Source organism: Onychostruthus taczanowskii, unplaced genomic scaffold (genome assembly GCF_017590055.1).
Source record: "Onychostruthus taczanowskii isolate IOZ18803 unplaced genomic scaffold, ASM1759005v1 scaffold72, whole genome shotgun sequence".
In the NCBI taxonomy this organism is placed as follows: Eukaryota; Metazoa; Chordata; class Aves; order Passeriformes; family Passeridae; genus Onychostruthus; species Onychostruthus taczanowskii.
In genome coordinates, this window is record NW_024505008.1 from 1,872,326 (window position 1) to 1,888,250 (window position 15,925).

The 15,925-nt window shown below is 38.9% G+C and overlaps 1 protein-coding gene across 1 annotated transcript in view; it reads right to left on the bottom strand.

The window, feature by feature from the left end:
• Positions 1-247: 247 nt before the first annotated feature.
• The window catches only part of TRPM6 (transient receptor potential cation channel subfamily M member 6), a 75,256-nt gene continuing 59,578 nt past the window's right edge, over positions 248-15,925 (bottom strand). Inside the window, exons 33-39 of the mRNA XM_041422215.1 lie at positions 11,205-11,270; positions 8,698-8,984; positions 8,359-8,441; positions 7,644-7,849; positions 5,673-5,724; positions 1,272-1,378; positions 248-369 (exon numbers count right to left, since the gene is read on the bottom strand). Of these exons, the coding sequence (XP_041278149.1) occupies positions 248-369; positions 1,272-1,378; positions 5,673-5,724; positions 7,644-7,849; positions 8,359-8,441; positions 8,698-8,984; positions 11,205-11,270 (923 nt within the window). The remainder of the gene's footprint in view (positions 370-1,271; positions 1,379-5,672; positions 5,725-7,643; positions 7,850-8,358; positions 8,442-8,697; positions 8,985-11,204; positions 11,271-15,925) is intronic.

The window sequence follows — 15,925 nt, forward strand, 5'->3', positions numbered from 1 at the left end:
GAGAGTTCATCCAGGTAAGGGGTGACCTGCTCCTGGTGATTCATTAATCTGTACAAGAAAGGCTGCACAACAGCATGCAAGTAAATAAAGGAGTAAATAAAGCTAATTTTTTTCATTCCTTGTCTATAGGGTCTAGCTAGGGCAGACAGATGCTGCACTCAGTCACCTGTATTTTGTGATTTTGGACAAACCCTTGGCAGTGATAAAGGACAAGTTTTGAAATATGCAAACACATGGGATTTCTGCTTCACAGCTGTGTATCACACTCAGAAGTCTCATTTGCATCATCAGCTTCTTCAGTGCTTGTTTCCACTTCTGCTCCAAAGGCTGGACCAGCAGTTTCCAATGTGTACTTACTTTTTCTCAAATCTATGGCAGGAAAACAAATTCAATAATGCAGCCAAGTAAATGTTTGAAAAGCACAAACATCTCAAGTAGTGTTCAACCCAATAACTCATGGCAGTTTATTTGATGTTTCTAGGAGGAAGAAAATCTGGAGCAAGGCAAATAAGAACCAGAGGGTTGAGAGCCCTGGGGAACTCAGTGGTGTGAGCCCGTATGAATGAACCTTCCCTGATTGTATTCATTCACCTGATTTTCCCCTCTATTATCCCCTGCTGCCACAGACAAAGATAATCAAACCAATAACAACGCAGTTTCTGTTTCAGAATCAAATAGCAATTGTTACTCCATGGAGGCAATGAAGGGAAGGAGCTTCCTCTACAGTAGAAAAATCAGTGGCTGAAAAGTCATACAGAAAGCAATCTATTTTGGCTTTCGGTCTTTAAAACTTGCCACACATCACACACAAGCACATTCGACCAAATGTAATGTGAACAACAGGCAATCCAACTAAGCCTAAGTAGGGGCTGCAGCAAGCCCAGAAAACCTCCAGGTTTTCCCCAGCTAATGCATTGTAAATTTTCTATTGTTACTCTTTCTTTTCTAATTCTAGAAATTATTGCAGATATTAGATGTAGTGATGACCCTGGAAAAATGGGCTCCCATTTAGCAAAGAAAGGCAAAAAATTCAGTGGGAAGAAACTTTCATGCTGAATGCCAACATCAGGTCAATGAGCTCCCACTCTTACATGGACATTAGGCAAAAGAGCAATATTCTCCTATCTGCCTTTGCACAGGAAGACTCAGCCTACCAGAGTCTTTCAGCTCAAGAGAATTTCAGTTCTTGTCTTTATAGCACATTGAGGCCTTTGCTTTGTTGCAGTTATAAAGTTATACATAGACTAAAAATTAATCTTTACTTTGCATACCAGGAAGTTTCAACATTCTGCAGCAGGAATTACAACGATGCTTTGCAATGAAGTTTCTTATTGCATCTTCTCCTAGGTTTGCTGGTCCAAATACCATCTTCCCAGACCTAAAAGAAATATTCTTTAAAAATCAGTGAATCTAAAATGAAGCAATTATAGCAGAGGGAGGTGATACCATTTTTAAATTTTTTAATCAGTTAGCCCTCTTTATCAAGACAATCAAAGGTTAATACACATTACAAATTTCATATAAATAAGAAAACTGACTGTTCCAGTAAAATATTAGCCTACATATATTCCACACTACTTTTCTTTTTCTCTGAAGGCAGACAGGACAGACCCATCAGCCCCTACTAAAAAGGAAGTCTGGGCACAGTGACATTTTGATGATACGTGCCATAAACGGTGTGATTGTGCTGCAGCCACCACTTGTTCCCAAGCAAGAAGTCTGGTTCCAGTTTTGATGGTGGGCATGTGAGAACAAAACAGAGCTAACAAGGACTCATTTTCTCTTCAATTAAAGCAGAAATGCAAAGTCTAGCAGAACCCTAGCCACAAAAACATACAGCATAGAAAAATGAAAAAAATTATTTAAACCTCAAAACCCACAGTATGCTGCTGACAAGCAAAGTTTTAAAATTTATTGTCTTCATCCTGTGCTCATTTCCATGTGTCAGTTCTTTGACCAATTCATCAGTGCTACTAGGGGATCCATTTGTGGAAGTATGTTGCATATTCTGAAAGAAACTGCCACAATTACAAAAAGAAACCACCTGTATCCACACACAGAAGTGCCACACAGTTACCACAGTTTCTTAAGGTAATCTGAAAGCTACACTGTATTTCAGTATAACTGCACTTTTGCTCTCAAGAATTTGACAGTCTAGACACTATGGAACACAGCACACAAGAAACACTTCCAACTTTAAAGAAACTTTACAAATGCTAGTATTTTATTTTAATGACATGCAGAGTGGAAACAGCGTATTTCCAAATCTGAAATCAATTACAGCTCTGAGAAGCTATAGAAAAATATTTTAATTCTATCAAATCTACCAGTAATTCACACTAACAAAACTATATTCTCTCTAAGGAAAGCAGTGTTCAAACACGAAACTTCCTTTTCACACAAGAAAAGCAATGGTTAGCTGAAACTACTATACAAAATTTAGTATCTTTGTTGCAGACCCTGGAGAATATGTGTCTCCTGGATCCTGTGAAGCATCCATCTAATCATCTTATAATGCAAATTAATACATCAAACAAGGGAAGAAGTGAATTATCAATCAAGGGCCATATTTAAATAACATGATGCAGTATAGCCATTTCTATCCTTTTCTGGAATCTGATGAAATGCCATAGAAATAGGATGTATCTAAGTATTTGCTTGAGCATATATAGGAAATTAGGAAGACTTTGCTAATTTCAAGGCCACACAACCACTCTGATACTTCCTCTAATCTAACCATTACTCCAAGCAAGATGGAACAAGTAAGAATGATCTCTTCTCATACTGTTTTGAGATTAAAAGGTATACTCTCTGTAATCTATGTGAAGTAACCCTTCCTATCTACTCAGTTTGGATAATGTTTCATGAGACATTTAAGTCAGGAAAACTATTTCAAGGAATCTGGGGATAAATTGGAAATTATCATCAGCCTAGAAACCATAGCATATAAAGATTAGGAGGTAGTGTAACATGAAAAAAAAAAAAAAAAAAAGATTGAAGGAGAAGACTGCTGATTTTTTTTCTCTCTCTGTGTTGTCAGTAGGTAGCACCAGAAAGAAATATTTCAACTTCTACAAAAAAAAAAAAAAAAAAAAAAAAAAAAAAAAAAACACAAAAAATTTTATTTTGAGGAAAAAAAAAAGGAGAAATCTTTCAGGTAGTGATAAGATCAAACAATTGGAAACAGATGCTCTGTGAATGTATCAGTTCTTTTCAGTCTGAAACTCAGAACACTCTTTTCCTTGTCTCTGAATGTGATCCGAAAACTTTACTTTTACTCATTAACTTTGTTTTGGCCTTGCAAAGTAGTCCATGTTACAAAAAGCACCCAGAATATCTCTTTTGAGGCAGCTCTTCTCAGTGTTTGGGCAGGGCAGAAGTCTGCAGGGACTGTGTTAAACCCTGCTGCTGTGCCTCAATTACATCTGTTTTAAGGGAAACCTTCTTGTGAATGTCATACCTGTACCATTTTATCACTTCATACATTCTCTGCAGTGCATGTGGCCAGCTCTTACACTGATTTGCACCAGCTCAGGATCTGTCTGAGCTGTCACAACATTAGGCATACTTTCCAAACAGATCTATTATATTTGTCTTGATCTGGATATAAAACCAAGACATAAAGCACTATCACAGACCTGGAGGTCACATTTTGCTGTTGCAAACACCTTTCCAAAACACAATATGGGATGCATGAAATAAAGGACTTAGATAACACATGACAGGATAACGACATGAGCCAATAAACCGATGGAGTTAAAAGAGCAAAACATAAATTATGTAACTATAAGTAAAGCTAAAATTTCAATCAGCCCCATAAGTCAGGTGCCATCTATTTTATCCTAGATTTTCAAGAGAACATGAACTCAAAGCATCTTCTGAGGCAGGTTTTGATCTTATCTAAGTATCTTACTTACAAAAAAAAAACTTAAAAAACACCTTGACTCCGTCAGAAATGTTTCTCCTGTGAACAAATGAAGGTTAGAGCAAAGACAGTGCTTTTACATTGTAATAGTTATTACTCTTTTAGAAAACATTTCTTAGAATTAGATATCTGCTTACAGAAAACACCACAGTTTCACTGCCTTTAGACCCCTAAATCAAACAATATAGTTTCACTAATTGCTGTTCTAAAATTTCCCTGAATATAAGAAAATCAAGTTGGGTTTGATTAATTAACCAACACTTGCTCTCTAACTAGGACTAACTATTTTGCAGATGATAAACAACAAAAAGTCCTAAAAATAAGATCTGTATAATCAAATTTTATTAATCAATTAAACTAAATTATTTAATAGCAAAAACAATAGAGAAGAACACTAACAAAAATAAACTTTATTGTAATAATGTAGATAAGTGTTATCCTTATTTTAAAGATGATAATCTGACTTGTCTTGTGAGCTATTTTGGTCAGTGCCTCTCCACTGTTTACAGCAATAACTGTTACTGTTTATGTGACTGCTGATATAAAAAATCTACTTGAACAGTAGCAAATCAGAATTTCATACATCTGTACCTTAAAATTGTTTGCTAAAATATTGAGAACAACTACATATTTGATCTCTCTGCATAGCTAGCTTCATCTATCTGTGTGCTTCTGTCATGATCCTATGGTCTACTTAGGGCAAAGACTTTGACATTGAGAAGTGCTCAGCATATCATTGCTCTCATGTATTTGTTGTTTCCAAAATAAATTTTATATGTACAATACACCTACAGTCATAATTAAACATTAAGACAGTAATTTATTACTCATCTTTTTGAAATACTCATTATGGTCCCAGAACTAAGAACTTGCTTACAAAATTAACTTGGATTTCCAAGTTGTAGGCAAGTCATCTGATATTTCTATAGTTAATTGCCCTTTTTATTAAATTAGACTATTTATATTTCTATCTTCCTACCTTCCAAACACGAGGATTCCCTTTAATCAAATGGCATGAGTTGAGCAAGGGGTAGTCAAGATGAACACCAGAAAGGGGAGAGGCAGGGATGTCAGGGTAGATCTGGAGAGGTGTGGGGTTTAGGAAGAGTAGAAGAGCTGTAGGAGAGCAGCCATCAACACCACTGCTTCTGTTCTTACTACAGGAAATACCATTGAAGCAGAAGGTCACAGAACAGAAGAACAGCCATGACTCTGATTCTGAAATTTGATTTGTGAAGGCAGACTGTTATTTCTGTATGTCTAATCTATCCAGTTTTTGTAAGTTTCCACTCATGATTTACCATCTTCACATCACGTCTGTGAAATCATGCTGCATGCTTAAGTGCAGCAGTAAAACCTGTTGGAGAGGTTAAAGAACCAGGGGCCTCTCTTCATCCTCTTAAGCTCTTGTGGCCCTGTATACCCCTAGAAAAGGTCAGGGGAAACTGGGCTGCCACATTCATATCCTTTATACAGCTGCGTAAAGAGATTGCTCCCAGCACAGCAGTGCAGACTCTCCCACCTTTCATATACCTCTACCACATGGTGAGAGCTGGGACACTCAGAGTCCTCCAAAGCACAGGAGAAGACGCAGTCTCTCCAGTGGCATCATACTATCGTTTAACCCAAACACCATGTGTAAAAAAAATTAAAACCTCCCCCACAAAATATAGAAAACCATCCTAAATATACAGACTGCTGGCAGAATGTCTGAAATTAATGATAATTTCCAGAGAAAGAAACCTACTTTTTATCTTCAGGTTTAATCACAGATGGATCTGTAAGGTTTTCCCCAACACCTACAACAAATAAACATTATGTGTGTTACAAGGAAGGTAGTCATGATTTCATAATCTGGCAATTAACAAAATATGTAATTGACCTTTTTCTTTTCTTACATCATAAAGCATCATAGTTAAAGTGTTCATGAGCTAGAATGAAAATGCTATAAGAATTTGTAAAGTACTGGCATTTACAGTTACAGTTGTTACTACATTCTGTCTTCAGCTGCTTTGAGGTTAATTTATATGTAGATTGAAAGTGTATGAAAGTACAATAAATGTTATATTGAAGCTCAAGTACTAAATGTGACCAACCAAAACATTGTTATTTTACTTGGAGTAAAGGCACTAATCAGACATGGATCTTACCAATATCAATGTTTCAGACACACATTCTCTTCAAGGTAACAAACACAAGCCACAGCTTCATGATGTGCAAACATTTGCATCTGTTATTCCTTTCTCCATTTGGGTGGCCAAGGAAGCATATTAAAGAAATAATTACATTATGATACCTGAATACTGATACCTATGCTGCAGTTTTCACCAAAGAGATTAAAGTATGCTACCTTTACGAAAACCACCTTTTCTTTGGTTTTCGTAAAGGTAGCATACTTTAATCTCTTTGGTGAAAACACAATATGACAAAAATCACTGTGCTTTTACACTAATGAAAAATCTATGGTCATACGACCATGTGATATGCAATTATTTTTATTTCAACATGGTAAATTTGTGTTTTGCAACAAAAATAAAGACTCTGGAGACAGCATAATGTGGCTAAAATACCCCTAGATTGCAATATAGGCCATTTCAGTTGATGTAAATTAGGCAAAACGTGCATATATATATGTGTATGTGGAGATGGCCATGGTATTAAATAGTAAATTGTTGTCTAGATTCATCCTAGTAGAACTCCAAGAAGAGCAGCCCTTGCACTTTTCTTCAGTTCCAGATTTAGAGAATTAAACATGAGGCAAAAACCAGAGCTGATCTCAGTTTGTTTAAGATGAAAACTGAGATTTACATAGATGTTTATATTCTCCATTTTTGAGCCAACACTGTTGCTATGGAATTGTGAGAGTTATGTAATAAACCTGAGCAAATTTCACACAAATTCTCATAGGCTATGGCAGAGACACACTTATTCTTTCTGTATAATTTCTTTTTTTCATACATAGCTAAAGCAAATCAGGGCAAGGATGGAATTATAAGCTTATTTTGCATAATAACTATGTCTTTTTTGCAACTTACAGCTTCTGGATGCCGTAAAATATAAATATGTTAAGTCTCTGGCTACCCATAGACTCTTCCCTTGACAGAAATGAAAAGTGATAATGTTTGTACTGTTTGATGGTGATGTTCATCTGAACATTGTCAACTGTTTCATCTCCTCAAAAAATGCTATCTTCCCTTCTTACATATGTATAGTAAAATGATCACATGCTCTTTGAAGGAGTCACCTGACTTTGTGAATAGCATTCAGGTTTACAGCGTATTTAAACTGCATACAGATTTATTAATATGAAAAATTAAAAAATGAAGATAGTTCACATATTTTTGACAGATTGACATACACATTGTGTGCGTATACAGGATCTCTGTATTATTTATACATCTTATGAAAAATAAAAATACCTTAACTGTGGAGTGGCTTTTTTGGAGCTTGATGAAATGTTCCTGCAGTTTATCTAGCTGCTCTTTCAGTTTTACAGCCTGGAGGCATTTGAAGCAATATTATTTTCCCATTACACCTACATTAACTTAGACTGTTTCTGTGGATTCTCATTTATCGGCATCACCCAACAGATATACAGAGGTTTTTTGAGCTTTGTATTTTCTCATCTAAGTGAGAATTTGGCCCTCAGTACTAAATTCTCTTTTGAGGTAATTACTTTTCACCTGGTTTCAAATAGAAATCCTGTGCTAGCAGTCACCTTGCATGTCCAGGACCAGGAGCTCCCCACAGGTGTAGACGTAGGTCCAGTGAGAGAAGGCCAGCATTAGCTCTTCCAGCAAGCTGATGGGAGTAATCTCATCTCCGTTGTTGTTGTTGTATTTCCGAAATTCACCAGTCATGTACTTCTCGATAGTCAACCACTGCTTTGCTGAATGGCAGTAGATGAGGAAAACTTCCAGGAACCTGTAGATGTAAATACTGTCTGTCAGCAGCTGGCAAGGTCATGAGCATCCTCACAGTCAGCAGCCATCAAGATGCAGAGCAAGCATACCAAAAAGGAGGACATGTCTTCTTTGGCTGGAACATTTTCAACAACAGTAGGTAGGTATAAATAATAGAGAGAACAAAGACTTTCTTGGTCTGACAAGTCTCAAAAAAATGTATCTGATCAGAAGGTATAGTTTATGAACAAACAACATAACCTGACTTACCCTAGTGCACTGTAAATGAGCTTCATAAAATTAATTTATTTAATTATGTAAAAGGCTTAAGTCTATAGAACAGAATGTTTATTTTTCCACTACATGTAACTATAAAGACAAACTTCAAAGCTGCCTATCTTTCCTCTTAAAAATGCTTTAGCTATCCTTAGACATTATCATTACCACTGCATTATCATTACAACCCACAACGGTAAAGGAGGCTGAAAAGAGAAACCTCTTTCACCTAGTACCTAAAGGCATTGAATTTACCTTGGAGTATAGGGAATAGTATGAGGCTTCACTTGGTTGAAGGTATAGATTAACTTCTGGGCAACCCTTTGCTGTTGAATCTCCTGAAAAAAAGACAATGTTATAAACACCACTTCATTTTCATGAAGAAAGGTGTCATGAATTTTTCAAAAAAACTAATCACACATACATACCCTGCTTATCTATTTTTTACAAATGGGAGATACAACTTCCTCAAAACCTTTTTTCTTTCCAAAAGATAACATCAAAACACATGACAACCTTGTTGAAGACATTAACAAGTAAGCAGACTAACATCAGGCTAGTCCTGATGTGTTGTTCCTTCAGGTCTGAACTCACCCTCAGACAGAGATGTAATACTGTGCCATGGTGAAAGATCTTTTGCCAAGCTTGAACCACCTCTGGCAGGAAAGACTTCACAATAAATACTTGTCCCAGCTTTAATACATCGCTCTCAGACCAAGTGCAAATGACCTTCATGGCCCTCCGCAGACCCCCATCCATCTCCTCCTGTGACAGGACTTGGATCATTGCAGTTGTGCCACACTGGGACCAGGAAGACATGCTTTTATCAAGATTCATAGGTGAACTCTCTTCTAGCTGATAGACTGTCACTTCCTCTCCAGCTTAAACAAAAAGTTTTGTTAGCAAAAGTCATTGGAAGAAACAGGAGAGAACAGCATTTTCATTTCATGTCTTTAAATAACATACCTCTTTACACACCTTTCTAAGCCACACTTCTTTAAAAAGGGAGCCTTTTATCATAACTTTTCATCTGTCTGAAAACTTCCCCAGCCCAAACTTACATTATTTATTCTTCTACACATTAATTCTTCTACTATGATAATAGGTGGTCCAAACAGCTTGCATTAAGCCTCTGAACAAAGATAAATTCAAGACCTCCTGGATTCTTCCACACAAAGAGCTCACTGATACTCTAGTCTACAGCAGTCATTTAAAAGAACATATTTTTAAAGGGTCACAATTTTTATCTCCAGTGCATGAATTCTAAATATCCCGTGTGTAATTCCCTCTCTTTATGCACTTATGTGGAAGGAGAATTTTTAGTAAGACTTTTAAGTTAATCATATCTGTGGAACACTTCCTGAATTTTTCTTTTAACTCTATGTTTCACAAAGTAAATCCCAAAAAGCAATAAACAGCCAAAGAAACCTGCAGGAGCAGAACACCTGAATTCAAATCTTAGTTTAAGAACAGTTTAAATAATAGTTTAAAATAATAGTTTTAAATAAATATAGGGCAAAAATCATAACAACAAGGCAAACAGTTTGTAATAGTTATTGAGTATTAAAGGGCTTTAATTTTGTAGTTGATACAATATTGATGGTAGTTGAGAGTGACACCTTTTGCTGCAGAGAGCTGAGTTTGTTTTAAAAGTTGTTACTTGGCCATGATGTGATGAATCAGGGAAATTAGATTGAAAAGGACATTCCCAGGAGAAAAAGCTAAAGCAAATTACTATGAGGCTTACAGTTTTGGTATTTTAAACTAATATTTTGAGGTTTTTTTCTAGAAATTCCAAAGTTATATGCAATGATGAAATGTTTGAGGTGTTCTGCTCCTGCTAGTAACATTTTTTTCTGCAAGCAGAACCTAGTGAGCTTTAACTCAGTTGCACTCTCTTTGCCCCTGGAAAATTGTGGTGACTAGTAGATTTCCTCCCCACTCTTGAGCTTGCCTTTCACCAATAAGCACAAATGCAGATGCCGTTGAATCCAGCAATTTATGCACGTTTTAATTTAAAATAAAGCAACTGGAAAAGTCAGTTGCTTTATTTTAAAAGACATACACTTAAAAGACATACACTTGAATCAAGATAGTATAACTAGACACATTTTTTAATCTTACATTAACTCTTTATTTTATTATCTTTTAATAGTTTAATACCCAGAAAGCTCTCCTAGGAGCTTCAAAGATTAGAATGCCCAATATCACCATGGCTATATTAATTATATACAGCAATCTGGTCCCAAGAAGTCCTATGATACTGCAAGTATCAGCAGTTAGTTGCTGTGAGACAAAATATTCTACCTATTGAGAAGGCAGCACCTAGGTAGCAAGAGTCTAGAGGCAGACCTTCTGCTGCCGTAAGCCAATCCAGCACACTACTTTCAGAACTCTTCCCAAAAATTTATGGAATATGCTTTACCATTCTTCAGTTACAGCAAAGATTTTTCCTTGACACTAAAGACATTAAAAGTTTTCTGTGCCAGATAAAAGGATAATGCTCTTTAAATCACTACCTTGTTTTCTTCTTGATGGCATATCCTATACATAGATTTACATCTGTATGTGTGTTTGTGTCAGTGTGTGTGAGAGAGAAATAGAGAGAAATAGAAAGAATGAAGTTATCAAGGTTAAGGGGAAACATCTGGCTGTCTTCAGCTATCCTAAGGATGGATACATAAAAGATGGAGTTAGACTTATCTCTGAGGTTGACAGCAGTTACGTGAATACTAACTTGTAGATACAAGCTACAGCAAGGGAAACCCAAATAAATACAGACAGAAACCCTGGATTCATTATTAAGTCAAACAATGGAAGAGGCTGCCCAGTGAAAATGAGGAGTCACCATTTATAGATAATCAAAATGCAACTTGACAGTGCCTCAGCAATCTGATCTGAATTGACCATGGAAGGAGTTGGACAAGGTGGCCTCCAAAAGTCCCTAAACTACTGCACAACTACAATTCTATCTTGTTTTGTCTCTTTCAGAAAATAAGAACTGTTGAAATAAATCCAAGACAATTTCTCAAACACAGTTTTTAAAGGATAATGCACCAACTATGTATAAAGCAAAGCATAAGCAAGAAGTCAGTACTCACCAAAGAGCTGGACTGGTGTAAATGGTATGGTCTGAGCAAGTCTCATTAAGTTGTTTCTTTCGACAGCTGCAAAGAACAAAGATTTCATTGCTAGATTGAATAAAGAAGCTGGCTAAGTTTCAAAAACACTTGGCTGGTCTTTACTGTAGTGTATAAAGCCAAGGAGGACGCAGCAGTGTGATACTGTGTAAACATCTGATCACCACTTGTTTTACTCAGACAGCAACTCCCCTTTGCACACTGCCATGTTTCAGGAATGATATTCCCCAGTTTGGTGTTCCCACTGAAACATGTCAAACCACACACCATTCTCCCACTCCTCCTCCTCCTCCTCCCCCTGTCCTTCCCTCTGCTGGGGCTGGAAAGGAGAACTGGAGGCACAAAAGGTAAAGATCATGGGTTGAGATACAGACAGTTTGCTGGAAACAGCAGCAAGATAAGGAAATGAACAGCAACAACAAACTGATGACAAGGGGCACAAAAAATTAACAATTCACAGGGAATACCTCTGACAATAGACAAGACAGCATTACCTCGATCCAGAAGGGATCCCTCCTCCCCAGAAAAGATTCCCTTCTCCCCAAGCCTTGACAATCACCTGACATGGTAGAACAACCCCTGGGTCCTAGACAGGCCCCTGGTTGGCTTCTGCAAGTAATTGACCCTGTCCTAGTCAGAAACAGCACAGAAAGATACCAGAAACTCAGCTAGCATTAAAGATTTGCATCTGGAATAATAACCCAGATGCCAAATTCAGTCATTACTCTCACACAGGCTTCAACAGGCTTCAGTCTCATCTACAGGATTAACTTCAGTCTAATTTATAGTGACAGGTGACAGTCCAGCTCTCCTTTAGACATTTCAGAAGTTAATATACCCTAGGAAATGGAGATAAATTCTCCACTTTTCCTCTTTTAAGAAATCAAACATCCTTCAACGACCCAAATGCAACTGCCTCAGGCCTCAGCTGCACTATTTGTCCATTCAGGGGCAGGTTAGATGCAAACATCTGCAAGACTCTGCAGATGTGCATTCTAAAAGAGAGAGTCTTCAGTGGAGATGAGTGAGCGCTAACTGGTGACAAAGAAACAGATTTTTAAACCCAACCAACTAACAAACCAACCAAACCCAAAACAACTGGAAGGAAATGCAGGAGGCGAGCTGCTTTAGTAAGTTACTTCTTGATACGCAGAAGCCATTAAATTAGTTTGGCACTCCATTTTTCAACCCAGGCAAATTACTCTTGTTTGATTCAATGCTCTGACAAAGCAAACTGGAGAAGGAAGTCTTCTACAGTCTTGGGGAACAAATAATGGAACTATTTTAGTCCCTGTAGAATTAAAGAGTTGTGCAGACTGACACTGTAGAAAGGACTTCAGTTCTATTCTCGTATGATGATGGTTAGCTAAAAGTCAGAAAGCACTCAAGATAACCAAAAGTGCCCAATTTTTTGTCAAGATAATTCAACACAGATTAGCTAATCAGCTACACCTTTTCCCTAGTTGAGACAAATAATAGGATTCCACAGAACTCCATGCACTTGCCAAAAAGAAGTCAGATACACCCTTCCTCTGTACCATGTCCTTCATGACCAAGTCATACACCTTCCAACTGTATGCATAGATAGAGATGTATACGTACATAAGCACTGCTATCATGTCCATCATCAATAGCCATCCCTCCAAGATATCTGTAGAATTCATTGAGTCCATGTGGGTTCTCTGTCCTAGATGTCTTCCAGAGCAGGAGGGCTGGGGTGCTGCCAGGTGGTTGCAAGCTGCATCACGAGCTCATGAGCCGTGTGTCTGGAGCAGCCCATACTCACTGTGAATTTGCCTGGTAGCCCATCAAGTAAGCTAAAGAGGAATTTTTCCATGCCTTACCAGTATGGACCAGAGTCTCTGATATTGGGAGCAAGTACCCCCATACCAAGAGAAGGTACACACCATGAGGCAACCTGGTTTTTTGGTGTGTGTGACCATGAAGAGGGCATGAGGACGTGGGATGGAAAACCCACCTCTGCCCTAGCAGCAGAGTTGAAAGGAAGAACAGCCACCAAATGTCACTCTGGTTTCCAATAAGCAAGTCCTCAGACAGAATAGGAGGGCTGGTATTAGTTTGAATTCTCTTGAAAGGACCTTAATCTTGTATTTACAAGAAGTGAACAGTTCTCTGACCAGAATTAGAGTGGTCCTTCCTCCAGCCAGGTCCTTCCTCATCCAAGGGAAAGGGACAATCTGATCTATTGGACTGTGTGGATCTCATGGCCTGGGTCATCAGACTCACAAGAGTATTGGGCTTTAGTTGACCCCAGAGCACAATGTACCCTGATGCCATCAAGATATGCAGGGGCAGAATTCATCTCTATTTCTGGGGTGACAGGGGGATCCCAACACGTGACTGTACTGGAAGCTGAAGTGACCCTGACTGGGAACGAATGGCAAACACACCCCATTGTGACTGGCCCAGAGGCCCTGTGCTTCCTTGGCAGAGATTGCCTCAGGAGAGGGTATTTCAAAGACCCAAAAATTAGGCTTTTGGGAGAGCTGTAGAGGCAGAGGAAGTTAGGCCACCGAACACCTTGCCTGGTCTCTCAGAGGACCCCTCTGCTATGAGGTAGCTGAGGATTGAAGAAGAACAGGTACTGATAGCTACCACAATAGTGCAGTATCAATAATATCACACCAACTGGGACTCTGTGCACCCCCATCCATGAGGTGATTCTTGAACTGGAGAGTCAGGGAGTAGCCAGCAAGACTTGCTCACACTTTAAGAGCCTTCTGTGGCCACTGTGTAAGTCCAGTGGACAGTGGAGAATGTCAGTGAGCTACTACGGCCTGAAGGAAGTCACATCACCACTGAGCGCTGCTGTGCCAGACATGCTGGAACTTCAGTATGGAGTCCAAGGCAGCAGCAGAGTGGTGCCACCATCAATAATGCAAATGTGTTTTTTCTCTATTCCTTTAGCAGCAAAGTGCAGGTCACAGTTTGCTTTCACTTGGAGGGATGTCCAGTACACCTGGATCCAACTGCCCAAGAGCTGGAAATACAGCCACAGTATTTGCATTGGACTGATCCAGACAGCTCTGAAAAGGGGAGAGACTCCAGAACATTTGCAATACATTAATGTCATCAACTTGTGAAACAACACAGCAGAGGAAGCTTTTGAGAAAGGGGAGAAGATAATTCAAATCATCCCGAAGGCCAGTCCTACCTGATAAAGCTTCTACTCCAGACCTCATGGCCCTCTTTTGGATGCTCTGTAACAGCTTAATGTCTGTTTTATGTTGTGGTGCCCAAACTCACACAGTACCTAAGGTGAGACCACACCAGTGCAGAGAAGAGCAGTACAATCATGTCCATTGACCAGCTGGAAATGCTGTGCCTGATACAGCCCAGGACATGGTTAATGGTTTCCTAAAGGCAGTGCCTGAGGTAAGGGTAGAAGACCAGCACTGAAAACACACCACAAATGACCCTCACTGCTCTGGAGGTTGTAATTTTGTAAGTTGATATCACACAGTTCAGCAACAAAACAATCCTGATCCCTCTCCCTGCTCTGAAAAGGAGCACCTCAACAGGCACATAGTGCCCATACTGAAACACACAGGTTTAGGTTACAGCATTGTGACATACCTAATACAAGAAGTACTTGTTTCCCACCCACTCTTACCAGATCTGTTGTTATCTCACCTTGTCACATTTCACATGAAATACCAAATAAGGTTGCTGTGGTTTAGGAGTGGTGGTCCCCACATCAGTGTTCCCACTGAAACATTCCAGACCAAACACTGCTCATTCATTTCCCTCCTTCTCCTCCCATTTGTGGAATGGAGAGGATTGGAGACACAGCAGTTAAAGACCATAGGTTTATATAAGGTCAATTTACTGGAATTGACCAATGGAAACAGCAATGAAATAGGAAAATTAAAGTAACAGCAGCAGTATTAATAACAGAGGATACAAAAGAGGCAAACAATTCACACGTGAATACTCACTACATGGAAATCGGCAACACGGGAACCTCCACTACCCCAACATGAAGGGACCCCCCATCACCAGAAAATTGTGTGAAAATAACCTCCAGGACCTAGCCATGTCCCCATCCATCATATCTCACCCTGTTCGTGAATTCCCTCCGTCCAAAGAAGCAGGCTCTCTGGGAAAACTCCTAGCACCCTGCCTAGAAGTACTTCTGCTGTCTCCTCATCCTCCTCCTTTCACAAAGGGCTTCTGCATCCTGCCCTTGCCAACAACACACACTCACACTGTGCTGATGAAATGCCTGGATCCCAACTGCCTTCATTGTCTGTCTGGTCAGGGTTAGAAGCACCTGGAGATTTAGCAAGGTATGACAGGAAAACCCAGACTTCCCTGCACAGAGTACTCTTTCTTCATTCAGACTTCTTGCCAAAAAACATCAGTAATGTTATTATATCTCCCTAACTTGCATCATATTTCTCAGGCAAACACCTTCAAAACTTCAGAGAGCCAACCAAATATTTATGGATTTGTCTTCACAATGACTGAGTTATCAGGAAGGGGAAGAGAGATGCAAAACAAGGCACTCCTAGAACTAGGAGGCAACTTGGACACTACTGTTCTGTCTAATTTCCCTATTCAGTGAATGAATGCAAAAGCATCATCCCAAGCAAAGAGTGAACCAAAGCAGAGAGTCAGACAGAGCAGACCTGTGTTTCTTTGCCGAGTAACAAAAAAGC